Raw genomic sequence first — 15,750 nt, 5'->3', positions numbered from 1 at the left:
CTACTGAGCCAGAGCGTTGGCTTGGGGCGGGAGTGGTTCTGCCGACACTGGTCGCCCTCCCTTAGGCAGAGCTCGCGGGGAGCTCACACGGCGAGCCCGAGCCGGCGGGCGCCCCCAGGCCCTGGACTCCCCGAACGGGGCGCGCGTGGCTACCTCGGGCCTCGCCGGCGCACATCGACTTGTCTCCTTAGGGTCGTCGGCATTCAGTTCCCGCCTCTGGGACTCCGTCTCTCCACCTGCTAAGTGGGCACAACGGCCGGCCCTTGTCGCAGCCTCAGGGCGCGTCGGGGGTCCTCGCTGCGGCTGGAGCCTGGCGGAGGGGGCCCCGCGGCGCTGGGGAAGGTCGGAGGCCGGAGCGCCCCGCAGCCGGAGCGCCCACGGGAGGAGCGGCCGGGGCCGGGGGGGCGGGGGGCCGGACCCCTGCAGCCGGGGGGTGCCGGGGCGGGGGAGCCGGGCCCCTGCAGCCGGCGGGCTGCGCCTCCAGCCCCGCCCCTCGCCGCGCGCCCCGCCCCGCCCCGCCCCGGCCCGCCCCGCCCCGCTCTCGCCTCTAAAGCGCCCGCCGCCCGCCGCCCGCCGCACTTTCGCTCGCCGCCGCCGCCCGCCCCGCGCCCGCCCGCCCCGCGCCCGCCGGTGCCATGAACGCCAAGGTCGCCGCCGCGCTGGTCCTCGTGCTGACTGCGCTGTGCCTCAGCCACGGTGAGTGCCACCGCCGGCCCCGCGCGGTCCCGAGCGGACCCAGCTCGCCGCTTAGCGCAGGGGAGGTCGAGGCAGTCCCCGTCGCGGGGCGCGCGCCCTCGGGCCGTGGCGCCGAAGCCCGAAGCTTAGCGGCCAGCACCGGCGCCGAGGCCTCGCGCTCCGCAGCTCCCTGCCGCGGGGCTGGGCTCCGGGACGGTGCGCGGCCGCGGGACTGCGGGGGTCGGGCGGGGTCCCGGGCCGGGCGCGCGCCCGGGGCTCGGGGGAGCGGAGCGCGGTGGGGACCCGCTGGCCCGGGCCCGGCCGCCCCCCCCGTGCGCTCCCGCGGGGCCCGGGCCCGGAGCTGCGCGTGCGAGAGGGCGCTGGGCGAACCTGCCTGGCGTGGCCTGCCCGGCGCCGCGACGCTCTGCTGGCGGTGCGGCCGGGACCTGCTTCGCGGCGCCCCCCTAACCAGGCCGCCCCATCTCGCACGCACCCCGGCGAGGCGTCGCGGGCGAGCCCAGCAGCGGCTGTCGGCTTTGCGCCCCCCGCCCGGCCGCGCTCCTGCTCGGCTCCGCGGCCCGCAGCAGCGCAGCGGCCCCGGGCGTGCGTCCAGCCTGCTCCCCGGCCTCTTCCCGGGGTCCTCGAAGAGAGGCCCAGGGGCGCCGGGGTCGCTCCTGCCGGCTCCCCTGCCCCCCGGACACACCTGCGGGCGGGCGCTTTGTCACCGGCCAAGCCGCAGCTCCTACCTCGGAGGGAGCTGCCGCGGAGTTCAATCGCCAAGGCCTTAGGCCACGGGGAAAGGTGGTGTCCTGTTTCACTGGGAGAGGGAGAGCCCGTTTGTTTTGTTTTGTTTTTTTTTCTTTTGGAGCTTAAGAGAAATTTCGCTGTCCTGTCACAGGACACCACTGCTGCAAACCAAAATAAACTGTTGTCTCTAAATACATAAAACAAGCCATGTTAGTCAGGCCGCGCTGTCCTTAGCTGCAAAGTTGCCAACAAACCCTGCAAAGGGTTGAAGGACACTGGGAGTGCTCTTGGGGCAGCCACGGTCCATGCACAGCCTGAGCCCCCACAGTGCTAGGCTGGGTTCCAGCTGCTGACCCTCTGCATCCTCACAGGCAGTGGACTGGGGGCAGTGTGGGTAAGGTGAACATGCCTGTGTCCGGGTCAGGGAGCACTGCGGGGACTGCCAGGGGCTCACAGCCGGCTGCCTGGAGAGTTCTCTTTAAAAGTGTAGCAGGTCAGTGGGTGCCTGGATGGCTGGGTTGGTTGAATGTCAGACTCTTGATCTCAGCTCAGGTCTTTATCTCCAGGTTGTGATTGTGAGTTGGGGGCAGGGGGTGTAGTAAGTTGCTGGGCAGAGGTGCAGAGGGACTGGATGGAAGGCAATTTAGTCCACCGCCTAGCCTAGAGGTATGCTAGGCTGAGTCTCCATACTGACCCCCTAGGTCCTGGGGGACACTCTGGTTTGAGCATTAACAACTGAGTGGTGGGAGTGGAGCTGTCATCCTGCACTTTGCTAGGGAAATGGTGCCGCTCTGGTTCCCTGGGGAGCTGCAGAAAGGAGGGGAATGCAGGGACCCACCCTGGTCCTTGAGCCCTAGGCATAGCTGACCTGGAAGGAGCACAGAGGGAGTGGGGGGTGGGGTCTCATTAACAGACTCATCCTGACCCTGAAAAGGGTTGGTTGCTTGCCTCTCTGAGTTGCTCTTTTGGTAGCCACATGGCCAGGACAGGGTCCTGGGCTCAAGGCTGGTCTGCGTCTCCTTGCATTCGTAGGCCGGAATATACTTCTTTGCCCTTCTTGAGCATGGGTGCCCATACTGAGTTCCAAAGCTACACCTGGAGACCCCCCCCTTGGTCAGGGGCTGGTGCAGGCACAGGCTTCTGTCCTTCCACTGGCTGACCTCAGACAAGCAGCTGGGCCCCTGTGTGCCCTGGGTATTCAGGGGTGGTGAAATCCAGGCTGGGCTTTGTTCTGAGGCCTGGTTGGAGAGGCAGGCCAGGACTCCCTTTTCTGCATTAGAGTGGAAGGTTCTCTCAGAACTGCTCTTGAACAAAGGCAGGTTCATCAGGTCCCAACCCCTGGTAAACATCCAGACCAACCAGGTACCTTGCCTATACAGAGTCACATCCAAACCAGTTGGAAAAGTTAGTAATATTGACAAAATAAGCTGGAGGAGAGGACACCAGGTAGACATAGCACTGTATTCCCTAGGTAAGAGCCCTGGGTGCTCTGTCACTTTAAAAGAACCTGTGGAAATTCCCCCACTTGACAGTCAGGCAACTAACTAACTGGGTCCTGGGAGCAGGAATAAGAATTGCCTTTGAAGGAAATGGATAATTCCCAAGGGGTGGGGTGGGGAAGAAGAGAAGAGAAAAAAACCTGTATTTTGAGCTCAGAATCAGCTCTGATTTCTGGCCTGATCTCCACCAGTGGAGCCAGAACAGCTTCCCTGACAGAGGAGAGCAGCCTCCCCAACCGGCCAAAGCATTTCACACTGTGTTCCTTTCATGTGCTGCTGCACTGGGGTTGGGACCCTTTATGTCACCACCCAACAACCCCAGTTCTCCAGTCCCTGCTCAGCTCAGGAGGATCCAGGAGAATTCCAGGGAGACCAGAGGCAGGACACTCAGAGGGGAGGCTTTACCCAGACCCCCTCGCCCCCAGCCCTGGGGTCACTTTCCCAGGCGATCTGGTTACAGGGCAGTATGGGCAGTACAGTAGGAACCGCCGCAGCGGGGGAACTGGGTGCCATTGCTGAAGGCCAGGCCCCAGCAGAGACTTTCTGGAGTTAGTTCAGGTATACAAGTGAAGGCTGCTGTAGCTGCTCTGCAGTATCCTGGGTGTGAGCACCCTGAAGCCAGGCTTTTCTCCTTACTGGTTTTTAGGGAATCAAGTTTGATCCCAGGGGGCTGGGCAGCCTGCTTTTTCCCTGACTTAGTGGCTAAATAGGCTGGTCTTTACAGGCCCTGCCATCTCTCAACTCAGTGCAGCCTGTAGAAAAATTAAGAAATCCCTCACTCACAAGGTTTCATGTAGCTTCCCTAGCTCTCTTGCCCCAAAGTGCAGGACTTCAGGACCAGCAGGAGGCTCTTGGGAGCTGTGTAAACAGGCAAACTTTTTTTTTTTAAGTCTCTGGACTAAATATTCTCAAATATAGATTTAATCCCTGATGAAAGGATCCACAAATTCAAATAATTTGGGGTATTAAGTAGGGCTTGGATAAAATCTGCAGAAAAGAAAAAAAAAAAAAAAACACGAATATCCCAGCCCCCCAAGGCTTGCAATTCTAGACTTAAATGGTGAGTGGTGGTCCGCAGGAGCCCTTTGCTTATTTAAACTAATGAGTGTCAATTATGGCATTTTGCAAATTGGTGGATTGGCAAACAAAGAGGTAATATAACCCAGGAGGCTACAGCATCTCTGCACAATGAAAGCCACATTTGACCCCAGCCCTGATAATCTCCCTGCCTTCAGGGGAGTGCTGTGGAGAATGTGGGCCCTTGCCCTGTCCTCTGGGGACTCCCAGGTAGGAAACCTGCCAGTGGGATTCTTTTGTGGTTGCCCCGGTTTAAGGTGAGTGTGAGGAGAAGGTGGGGAGGGCAGCACTCCCAAGGGAACTGTGGTAGCTCCTGGGACCAGAGAGAGCCTGGAGGCTCCTGCTTCCCCTTCCTCCTTCCCTGAGGAGAGGAGAGCTTTCCTCGTTGGCTCTGGAGGAGTTTATTTTGCAGAGAGTAACTGGGAACCCCAGTACCTTGGACTGAAACACTTCTGTCCTGGGATTAATATATGTTACCCTAAGACACCTGAGCAGGGGCTGCTTGACCCATACATACACATATCCCCAAGGTTTGGCAGGATCATAACAAACTGCACTGCTGTCACTACCTCTTCTAGGCAAACCAGTCAGCCTGAGCTACAGATGTCCCTGCCGATTCTTCGAGAGCCACATTGCCAGAGCCAACGTCAAGCATCTCAAAATCCTCAACACTCCGAACTGTGCCCTTCAGATCGTGTAAGTCTGAACATCATCCTCCAGGAGGGTTGCATCCCGTGGGTGTAGTAGCACCTAACTCAAAACTTGTAAAAGCTGGAGAACCCACACATGCCGAGCAGCTAGCCTGGAACTTGGCATAATTAGCGGCATCTCTGATTACCAGAAGGCCTTTGAGGATTCCACCAGGCAGGAGTTTCAGTAGCCAAGCTTACTACACTTGGCACCCTGCTGTGGTCCTCCTGGTTCTTGCCTCTTTTTTTCCAAATTTCCTCCTTTAGCACAGGAGACGGCAGTACAGTGGGATGCCACCAGACCAGAGAAACCAGGAGTTTCTTTTGCTGAAATCCAGTAAATGAGGTCGCCCTCTGCTAGTCACGGTGGTCTGTCCTGCCAGTTTCTAGGCTTTGGTGTTCTAAATTCATCCTTTATCACATAGCAAAATCTCACAAGACCCCAATTCAGTTTAATTTGTCTTCAACCTTTGGGTAAAACTCAAAATTTTCAGCTCACTTAACTGTTTTCTCAAACACAACACACGTTTTTTCTGATATTGATGGGAACTGCTGATATTTGATGTCACTCATATGGGAAACGAGACACACGAGAATTACACCTATATAACACATAAAAACCTCTCTCTGGGCTTGTCGGAGGCTGGACGAGGTTCAGGAAGAGAGACCTTCATGTGGCTGTTCATTGCTTGGCCCTTGTGTGCTAGAGTGCACCCCTGCTCACATACAGTGAGTGTGCTCACGTGTCCAGATGCAGGGGTGCAGAGTCTCAGGTCTCTTCTGAGGGAGCTCACCTCCTGTAAAGTCCCAGTGCTGAGAATGGGGTGGAGACCCAGAAGTTGAAATGAAAGCCGCCCTCCCGAAGCCTTTGCCACCTAATACCAACTGTTTTTAAGTTTGATTTTGTCTTTTTTTTGGCTAGCCTTTGCTGCCTTGAATGTGTTTGTCATTTACAGTATGTTTTAGGCCACTGGAAGGTGAATGTGTTTTCACTGGCTTTGCTTACAATAAACTGCTCTCTCCTTTGAGAGGTGTTGTATCAAATACTGAATTTAGTTCCATAGACCTGCTTTGCAGTTCACATTGCACTAGTCCACTTGCTAGGAATGCCCCCTGAAGTTCAAGAAACCAGATAGAACGTGGGGGTGTGGGCAGACGCAGAACCGATAAGCAGTGACAGCCAGATTGAAACCCATTGCTCCGAACCACACTCTTCCTCTGCACCTGTCAGTCATTTACCAGGGAGGCTGCATGATGCCCCTGGGTGTCCCCGGGCCACAATGCTGGCCTTCGTTGTCCTTACAGACCTGTGAATGGCTGGGCAGGCTGCTGCTTGAGGTCTTTATGGAGAGGGGCCCAGAGAGAGAAGTCTGGTCTACCCCCAGGAGTTGTTAGGTGGGGTAGTGTGAGTGTAGCGGAGAAGTGGGAGGAAGGTGCCAAATGAATTTTTAAGAAACAAATGCAACTGTGGAGCATTCAGTGAACTTGTAAAATCTCTCTGAGAACCATTCTCTGGCAAATTACCTACACCAGCCCTCCCTTCACCTGCATTGTCCCTCCCTCACTGCCCTGTCACCCCCCACTGCACTGTCCCTCCCGCACTGACCCATTACCCCTGTTCCCCAGACTGTTGTAATACCTCTTTACAGATCACCTATTTCAGGTTTACTCTTCATTCTCTCTCCCTTGTATTTCAAGATGATTCATCCAAAGAACAAATCTGCCTTTGTCACTCTCCAGCATAAATCCCCATAATCTTGCTGGTGAAGTCCCTCAATCCAGCTCCTACATCTGGCCACCTGCTCCTTGGGCATCCCGTCTTCCTCCACCTCCTTGGTGCTGTTACCCCTCTAATGCCTTTGCTCTTGCGTTTCCCTCCCCCTCTATCTCACTCACCCCACTCCTTTGCACCCTTCAGAAGCCAACTCAGAGGTTCTTTGTGGTGCATGCACTCTCCCTGGGCTCCCCCTGCAAACACACCTTTCCCCTTCCTGTATCTGTACAGTGGGACTTGCCCACTGCTAGGGATTTGTCTCCCCAGCTCGCCCCAAGTTCCTCCTAAACCCCAGCCTGCCAAGCTAGGCACTTGGTGCGGGAGAGGGTCCTGACATGAGTGTGAGATGAGCCAGTGCCCAGATCATGCCCCTGCCTCCTGCCATTCGGCTGCACATCCATAGCCTCTTCTGTTTTGGCAGGGCAAGACTGAAGAACAACAGCAGACAGGTGTGCATTGACCCGAAATTGAAGTGGATCCAGGAATACCTGGAGAAAGCTCTAAACAAGTAAGCACAACAGCCGAAAAAGACTTTCCGCTAGATCCACTTGAGGAAAGCTAACAGCGTATGGCAGATATGGCAGATGGAAAGGCGAGGTGCTGGGGAGGTGGGCCTGGATGGGGAGGGCCAGGTACACCTGGGGGGGTAGCACGCTGACCTGGGATCTCAGCCTTGAGGTTTGCCCAGAACATAGACACCTGCATTTATAGTGTCTGGTACGATCCTGCAGCTTATATTCACCGGTGCCCCAGACCCTTGCACATTGGCTGTTTTAGAACTGGGGTTTTTCTAAGAAATTACATTGTCCCAACAGCATTACCCACTGTCTGCTCTCTCCTGATCATCACAATCCCCATCATTCCCATTATCTTTTTTAAAATCTGTGATTACTTCAAGATCTGTATTTGGTTTGTTTTGGAGCTTTTCTTCCTTGCTCCCGGGGTATCTGGGCACAGTCAGGTGATGGCCAAACATGGAGCTCAGAAAAGTGTCCTTCCTCCAGACTCTCAGGCTTGGAGGAAGGCCATGGACAGCTTCTGTGGGGGGTGTCCCTCCTAAAATGACAACCCCAGTGACTCAGATACTGGCCAGGGTTAGGCAGCGGCCACCGCCTCCACCTCCTCTTTCCAGTTGGGTGATTGGTTCTGTAGGCTCCATGTACTACTGTCACTAGGGACTGTGCTCAGAGACCCTTTGCCGGCCATTCCCAGGCCTCTCCCTGCCTCCAATAGCATGCTTTCATCGTGCTTCTGCTTCTCATTTCTGTACATGCTCAGTGGGGAGGAGGGTGATTGCTGGGGCTCTGCCCTGTAGCCTCCTCCTCCCTTTGCCCTCCCCTCCTGTTCAGGCCCTCTGTGAGAATCTTCTCCGGCCTCCTCCAGAATGGGGCTGGCCCTGTCCTGGAGGGTGGGAGATCATGTCTCCACCTTCTGTCGAAAGGCTGGTCTTCGCAGAATCAAATGAAATTTTCAATCTGAGAACTTGTTTGGAGGAATTTGGTTTCTGTGATTGCCTCTGAGGCTTATAGAGGCCACGAGGCTCTACAAACTCTGAGGTCTCTGAAATCAGAAATGAAAAAAAAAAAAAATGAATAAATGAGCATCTTGCCACTAACCCTTCCTCCTGAAACCACAGCAGGGTTTCAGGTTCCAATCAGAAACATTGGCAAAGTGACATTGCCATGCATAAATGTGATCCACAGATGGGCCTGGTGGTATTTGTAACTTTTTGCAAGGCATTTTTTTATATATTTTTGTGCACATTTTTTTATGTTTCTTTAGAAAAAAAATGTATTTCAGAATATATTTATAGTCGAACAATTCATATATTTGAAGTGGAGCCATATGAATGTCAGTAGGTTACATTTCTCTATTATCTTGAACTACTGGCAATTTGTAGAGAAATATATATGATCTATAAATGTGATTACAGCTTTTTAATGTTAGCCACAGTGTATTTTTTCACTTGTACTAAAATTGTATCAAATGTGACATTATATGCACTAGCAATAAAATGCTAATTGTTTCATGGTATCAAGCTCCTACTGTATGTGGGAATTTATTTACCTGTAGAAAAATTCATCAGCTATTAGACATGGGGCTCAGATACATTTGTGGAGTCGATGAAGGTAAGGTGGCCTGCAGGTCAGGTGCCTTAGAACCCTCCTGCTGACTTCACATGTGAGCATGGGCCTTGATCAGGAGCCGAATAGAGCTGCCACTCAAGTTTTTATGCCTTTTTCTTTTTTTTAACTCAATGGAAACAGCAGTGCTAGTTTTCTGAAGAATAATATTTGACTCACTAATTCCTCTTCCTCTTCCTCCTCTTCCTTGGTTCTCCTAACATCCCCATGTAATCTCCAGAGACTCAACTCTCATAATATCCAGCTTTTACATTTTCCCCATGTAAAAATCCCATAATTCCAGGCCATGGTTAATAGCAAGCTTTCATGGGAACAGGTGGCCTTACCCCATAAATCATTAAATACCATTCAGCTTGAATCATTAAAATGTGACAGTCATGAGCCAGTTGCTGTAATCAAATTCTGCTAACCAGCTCTCTCCCCTGCTCTCCAGAACAATCCCAGTCATTCCCAAGGGTTGTCCCCCGGCATCCAGAAAGGAGAAGGTGGGATGAGGCCCGCTGCCTTTCTCCTCTCCTTGGATGGCCGCCTGAATCTTGAGTCTTTAATCTCCGGAGCACGATTTGATTTGAAATGCAGGTATTTTTTTTAGCTAAAGCAGAGTTCAGCTCCGCACTGAGAAGGAAGGAAGCCAGAGGAGATGGGATTGAGGTGAGTTAGAAGGCCAAGTCCAGCCTGGTCCTGGGTGTGCCTTCACACCCTTTCAGATGTGAATGCCGTTCCCGGGCCAGGTTGGCAAAGTGGCCGCAGCTATAACCAGTTCACAGATATTCTGGAAGGCCAGCTAACATTTTTCTTTGAATTGGGGAAAATGTTGGATCTATTTTAATGAAGTACTGGTGGACAGTGCTTTGCCCAGGGGCCTCCAGGACTAAGACTGAAGACAGGGTTAGACGGATAGCCAGTCCAGCATTCAGTGTTGTGCAGACTGAAACAGACCCCTGTTTATTTCAACATCATTAATGGTTCTACTAATTTTATCTAAGGGGGCGCAGAGAAGAAAAAATGGGGAAAAAAGAAAAGATAGGAAAAAAGAAGCGACAGAAGAAAAGAAAGGCTGCTCAGAGAAGGAAAAACTAGTTATCTGCCGCTTCGAGACGGACCGCAGTGCCCGCTGCTCTTGTATCTCCCGGCGCTTTGTAAATTTGCTCTAAGCCTCCTCCCCAGCAGACCCCCTGCCTTGTGCGCAGGGGCTCAGACCTCCGTGGAGGAGCAGCGCTCCTGTGGCCACACGGGCTCCTGTCTTTATGTGCATTTTAAGGCCCTTCCTGGTCTGCTAAGTTATGAAGAAAGTAGGTGTGCGGAGACTGGGGTGCGGTCTGGGACGAGGAGACTAATCTCAGGACTCTAGTGTGGCCCGGGGTCGCCAGCACTGCCCCAGGCTGCCGAGCTCCCCGCTGCCCTCCACTGCCTCTCCCAGAGGGCCCGGGACGCCCCAGCTCTCACAGCTCCACACACTCAGTCTGCCTTCCTGCTGAGGCCAGGGCCGGCTGCCCGGCCTGCTCCGCGCCATCGCTAGCCCGTGGCGGGAGCCTAGGCCCAAAAGGCCTGTGCCTCCTGCCCTTCCCCTGACACTGCCAGTGCCACACATCACCACCTCTGTGGGGCAGAGCTGGCGATGGACGGGCCTTTTGCAGGTGATACCCGACTCTTCTTTCCCAAGTGCCTGCTGCCTGGCTCTTCACCCGCCACGCATGTGGGGCGGGACCTCTCCATACCGCCTCCCTAGGCCTGGGACTGGGCCAGCAGCTTTACCCCTGAGCAAGGGTGGTGTCTGCACACCGAGTGGGGAAGCGGGGGGGGGGATGTGCTCCACATTCCCGGGAAGCAGCTGTGGAAAATACTTCTCAGGGAGCCTGTTGGCCAGGCAATTCACTTTATAGATTCTTGAAACGGGTCCCTGACATGGAAGAACTGTGAAGGGCCCGTCCCCACCCATCTGCTGGGAGAGGCTCTGTGACCCTGTGCGATTAGGTCCCGGGACTCAGCTGTGTCAGTCCTCTCTCATGAGCAATGTCTGCTTAAAGTGAACATGGTGTTCTAGAAAGGTCTAGAACTTTCCTCATACCCTCTACAGATTTAGGTCTAAGATTTCTTGCCAAGTCTCTCTAATTTGGACCAGAAGGAGGGGGATCACCTAAGAGAGCAAGGCCCTGATTTCAGTAGTACTTTGAGAAAAGACACCTTGACTCCGGACTGTTCTCCCCATCCTCCCATCTCTCATAAACACTCACCCTGCACCCCAAGCCCCTGGTCATAATTCAGTATGTGGATCCAGAAAGATGAAGTGGTTGGAGGACAGAACAGATGGAATCAGAAGAAAATCCAAGGTCCCTGCCGCTGGTCAGCCTCACCTGGAACACTGTGTTCCCTCATGCTTTCAAGCCCTCCCCTGTGATAGCACAGAGCCCTGTGGCCATTGTTTTTCTCCGTTAGAGGAGTGTCCTGCTAGGGCGCTACAGCCAAAGACCTTTCATTCCCCCTTGCCGTCCCTTTTATCTGGCTGACCCTCAGCCTGCACCCCTCTTGCTGGCACCCTCCCTGCCCCGGAGGTCACTAGCATGTTTGCGGGTCTGCCCAGGGCTGCAGTCTTCCTTGGAAGCCAGCAGGAGTCCTGGACTGGGAACCGTGGCGGGGTGGTCCCCCTTTTACAAAGGCACCCAGGAACTGGTCAGGGCTGTACCCCCATGCTCTCCATCCTTCATACAGCAGGATCGTGCATCTCTGCACCTAGAGAGTGGTGGCAGTCCATCCTGGACACCGTGGAGGGCTACTTGCCATCTAGCACTGGTGGGTCAAGCTCTTGCTGCCCTGAGGTGACAAACTGCTGTCTGCGGGGTTCAGGGAGACAGTGCTCCCACTCCTGCTGGGGGAGTGGGGCTGCAGGGATTCAGACAGTTGGCCCCACCTTCAGAAAAGCAAACCAGCTCCAGTCTTGTCCTTCTATGACTCGACTGGCCACAGGCCCTCACTGTGTCTGATAAAGCCAGCGTGGTGCCAACCTCCCTGAAGACAGGGTGGCCGTGGAAGAGAGAAGAGCCGGACTCCATTGAGGTGGTTGAAACTAGGCCCTGCGCAGTTCCGGCACTGACCAGGGCCACCCCTGCCATGCTGGCCAAGAGATCCCGGGGCCAGTCGGGGGTAGATGGAGGTGGCTGGTGAGGCCAAGGCCTCGGATGAGTGAGCCACACTCAGGCGGGGGGGCCACCAGCCCTCCGTCTGTGCTGGGCTGAGACAATGCGACCCGCCTGCCATGTCATGTGACCGCTGTCCCATGCTGTCCGTCAGTGTGCCCTTGTTTGTCTGCTGTGCCCCCTGCTGGCTGTGCCCGTCCATCTTCTCCACTTCCCACCTTCCATCCCTCCACTCAGCCCTGGCTGCCTCTCTTTCCATCCTCCCCCTTCCCAGGGCCTCGGAAGGGAGGTGCACGGCGGCGGCGATTTGGAATTCAGGAGTGGGGGGCCCTGCTGCAGCAGGGCTTGGCGTCTCAGGTGAGCGGCCTGGCCGCTGTGGGAACCCGCCTTAATGGTGTCTCCCTCTGTTCTTGTTAACAGGAGGTTCAAGATGTGAGAGGCGCAGGTGGGGTCAGACGCCTGAGGAAACCTTACAGTAGGAGCCCGGGTCTGAAAGCAGTGTTAGAAAGAGCCCAAGGCAGCTCCCCTGCACCCAGGCAGGGCCCAGTGCATTTCCAAGGGCTTCGTTTTGCACAGTTTGCCTTACTTTCACCATTTGATTATGTAGCAAAATATATGGTGTTTATTCTTCATTTAGTTTGATTATCCTGTGTCACTGCTGACAGATAGGAATTTAGACTAAGGCCGTTATTTTACTTGCTTTCTTATCAAATCTTTCCCATGGAGCCCCTCGCCTGGCCAGAGGTTCCTGAGCGTCATATCTCCCTGAGCTATGTGCAGGCTGGGACCGCAGATCATCCTGTCCTAGGATGAAGAGCCACGAGGAGGCATTAGAGCCAGTGGGCAGCGGCAAACCCTAGTGAAGACTGCCCTGGGCAAGGGGCGGAGGAGGGTTAGGTTTAGAGGGCCAGGCAGGAGCCTTGCCCTTCCCCAGAGTGCCAGCTGGGGTCTTTCCCTTCAGTGAGCATCACAGAGCCCCCCAAGTTGAGGCAGGCAGGAGTATGAGGCCAGGGGTGAGGGAGATGCATCCCTCATCCTGAGCTCTTCTCTACATCCCATCACGTTCTTGTCATCATTCTCTCTCTCATCCATCATCATGCATATCCACGACTGTCTCCATCACCCCGGAAAAAAGAGTCTCTCAAGACCAAAGCTTTAATTTTAACTGGGCAGCCAGAAGCCAATCAAAATGTCTTGTGTGAGTTCAGAAAACACTGTGTACATCTGTGTCTTGTTCAGAATATGGTCTGTTGTCCAATCCTGTGTTCTTGTTCAAAGCCAGTGTCCTCGGTGCGTGCGCTGTCAGCTTCTCGTATGCAAAGGCTCAGAGTCAGGAGATGTCTTTTGACCAGGTTTCTGATCAGGCCTATAGTCCTCTCGTGGGGGACAAGCTAGGTTTCTCCACTGATCACAAACCCAAGATGGATCCACAGAGCCCAAGGGAATTCGGTTTGCAGCAATGTTGACCTGTGAGGACACCAGCCCTTCATGCTTCCACAGGTGTCCATATCAAAACTATGGAGAGTTTTGTCTCCGTTGCACCGAGTATGTGATTGTTTTGGGAATCACAGGAAAAGAATCCTCAACGCTTTTTTGATTTTTGAAAACCTGATCCACAAAATGATGAGTTCTGGATGTGAAGATTCCTTCTCAATTAAAATCTAACTTCATTTTTTTGGCCTACTTGGCGATCCCATCACCTGCTACCTTCTATTGTATGGCCTCCAGACTTGGCCACTGTTGTTATCTTATGCTTCCAGAATGTCCAGCAGGGCATTCCTCTTAAAAAAAAAAGGGGATATTTGGAAAGGTAGATGAAAACCCCACATGTAGAGTGTTTTCCTTTACTGAGTGTTTTCCTTTACTGAGACCAGTTTGTAGAGTTGCATTAAACAGTTTAAAAATATCTCTTTTTGAACAGGTAGGCACTTAAGGGGTTTTTTGCTTATTGTGCTTTGTTTTACGTTTTATCTCTTTATACTTTGTCCCTTTGGTTAAATATCCCAGGAAGAAATTTTAAATTACAAAAGTAGAAAAAAGGGGCATAAATAGGAAATGTATTAATTAACAGGACACTGTAAATAACATGCAGAAAGTATATTATGGTAAAATAATGGTGAATTGTAGGTGTTCTTAGATGTAATAATCTTTGGGTTATCAGTAACATGCTTAAAGCATTCGTAAATATTCCTTTATAGGATCTTCATGGTAGAAAGCCAATCTGTCAGGCAAACAAAAATTTTTATCTTCAAATCAGCTATATTGAATAAAATAGAGTACAGAAATCTTCGTTAGTTTTTAAAGGATACTGAACTGGTTTCAGACCCTCTTTTGAAATTAACCTGTCACTACAGGTCTCCTGAATTATATGTGAAAGGATAGAATTTTCTGTGGCATGGGCATTTCCTGAGCAATCCAAGATATTAAAAACTCTCATGGAAAATGTGGCACCATATTCCCCTGGAACCCATGAACCAGAACCATTAAATCTGTTACTCCAAGAAAATAAACGTGGCCCAAAATCTTGGTCACAGTTAAATAAAGAAGCCTTTGCTTCTCTGCAATAGGGGAAAAAGAGATTAAGAGTAGACACTGCTGGGAAAGTTATCTGCGTAACAATTGCTCTCCTTGCAATCTGCTCTGAAATAGAGACTGCCCAGCTAAAGCAAATGTGCATTTAAATAGTCTATTTGCAAAGGAAAAGGCTCTCCCTATCCGCTTTTGCTTTAAAAATACAAATCAAGTGCATCCCAGATTAGGGGTCATCCAGCTGTTCCTAGCTGTGCTGTGCTGCTCCACCTGACCTTCCCTTGGGCTCCATGTCACCCCCAGGGCAGTCCTTCTCTGCCAGCCTTTGCATCAGGACCCAGGCAGCTGCGGGCTGGGGTGGGGACCTGGACCCACCAAAGTGCTATGTGTTTATATCCCAATCTGTACCATGTGGTGTTTGTACTGGTCTCTGTCAAGCCCCAGCCAGGTGCTGAGACCCCAGCGAGGAGGCTCAGGAAGGGGACCCTCTGCATGTGGGCCTGTCCTCCAGAGAGGAGGTTCAGCTTTGAGCAGAGGACCTGAATAGCCAAAGGTTGCAGTCTCCCCCACCCCTGTGAAGTCCAGAGAACTTCTCAGCGTTTTCATTGGATCCGATTTGACCTTCCTTTTCTGACTGCCACCTGCTGTTATGGCCATAGGCTGCTCATCACCTCCCTGCAGGCAGTGCACCCTTCTGCAGCTGGGTGAGAATTGTGGGGGTCCCTGTACACATCCTCCCTGACCCATTCCAAGGGAGCCCCATCCCTAGGAAATGCTTCCATAAAATTTCAAGTCCCTTAAGCAGACCCCTGACATTGCCAAGTTGAAAAAAATCCTCCCAGGCAACTTTGTGAGTCAGTAACCTCGCTGGCTTCTCAGTCTCCGGGCAGTGATGGGTTCAGTGTTAAATGTGATGAATACTGTATTTTGTGTTGTTTAAATACATCTCCCAGATAATGTGAAAAGGGTCCAGGAGAAGGCAGCTTCCTGTACGCAGTGTGCTTTTTTTTTAATTTTTTTTTTTTTAACAAATAACAAGTCCTTTTGAGAAACCACCATTTCTACTCTGAAGTCATATCAATGAAAAGATGTATATGCACTTACAATTTTCCTAATAAAGACATGTATTCAAATGTAGCAGCCAACAGTTTGAAATTAATGTTGCCATTCAGAATTTTCCAGACTTGCTTTTTCTTCCTCCAACCCAACACGGAGGGATCAAGTAATACTAGCGGCCACACTGGTTGGTGGAAAACAGGCCCTTGCAATCATGCTAATCATAAGGAAGAACTCTGGGGGCATGTCTCCTAGTCACCTGATTCCTAGCACGGGGAAAGCTCTCTCTTTTCTCTGAAAGTTGGTTTTGCTGGAATCCTTTCCTAAGGCAAGCCAGTCCTCTGCTCCAGAAGGGATTGGTTTGTGCAAGGGCCCACATATTTGCCCGTCAGCTGTGGGGAAGGAAGCCTCCATTCTCTGCTTCCA

The 15,750-nt window shown here is 52.7% G+C and overlaps 1 protein-coding gene across 2 annotated transcripts; it reads left to right on the top strand.

The window, feature by feature from the left end:
- Positions 1 to 580: 580 nt before the first annotated feature.
- On the top strand, positions 581 to 15,405 carry CXCL12 (C-X-C motif chemokine ligand 12). 2 transcript variants are annotated; one of them, XM_072806266.1, is made up of 4 exons: positions 581 to 696; positions 4,577 to 4,694; positions 6,883 to 6,969; positions 9,592 to 15,405. In XM_072806266.1, exons 1-4 carry the CDS (start codon positions 636 to 638, stop codon positions 9,683 to 9,685), a joined length of 360 nt encoding a protein of 119 aa, XP_072662367.1. In that variant the 5' UTR covers positions 581 to 635; the 3' UTR covers positions 9,686 to 15,405. The 2 variants fall into 2 exon arrangements, with proteins under 2 accessions (XP_072662367.1, XP_072662368.1); XM_072806267.1 differs by having other exon boundaries at positions 582 to 696; positions 12,160 to 15,405.
- The last annotated feature ends 345 nt before the right edge of the window (positions 15,406 to 15,750 follow it).

Source organism: Canis lupus, chromosome 29, assembly GCF_048164855.1.
Source record: "Canis lupus baileyi chromosome 29, mCanLup2.hap1, whole genome shotgun sequence".
Taxonomy (NCBI): domain Eukaryota; kingdom Metazoa; phylum Chordata; class Mammalia; order Carnivora; family Canidae; genus Canis; species Canis lupus.
The sequence above is the reverse complement of the archived record's forward strand: the minus strand, read 5'-3'. Positions and strand labels throughout refer to the sequence as shown.

Coding starts and splice junctions, on each gene's coding strand:
- CXCL12 (XM_072806266.1), top strand. CDS start 636: ATGAACGCCAAGGTCGCCGCCGCGCTGGTCCTCGTGCTGACTGCGCTG. Junction 697..4,576: donor TGCGCTGTGCCTCAGCCACG/GTGAGTGCCACC, acceptor TACCTCTTCTAG/GCAAACCAGTCAGCCTGAGC. Junction 6,970..9,591: donor CTGGAGAAAGCTCTAAACAA/GTAAGCACAACA, acceptor ATTTTATCTAAG/GGGGCGCAGAGAAGAAAAAA.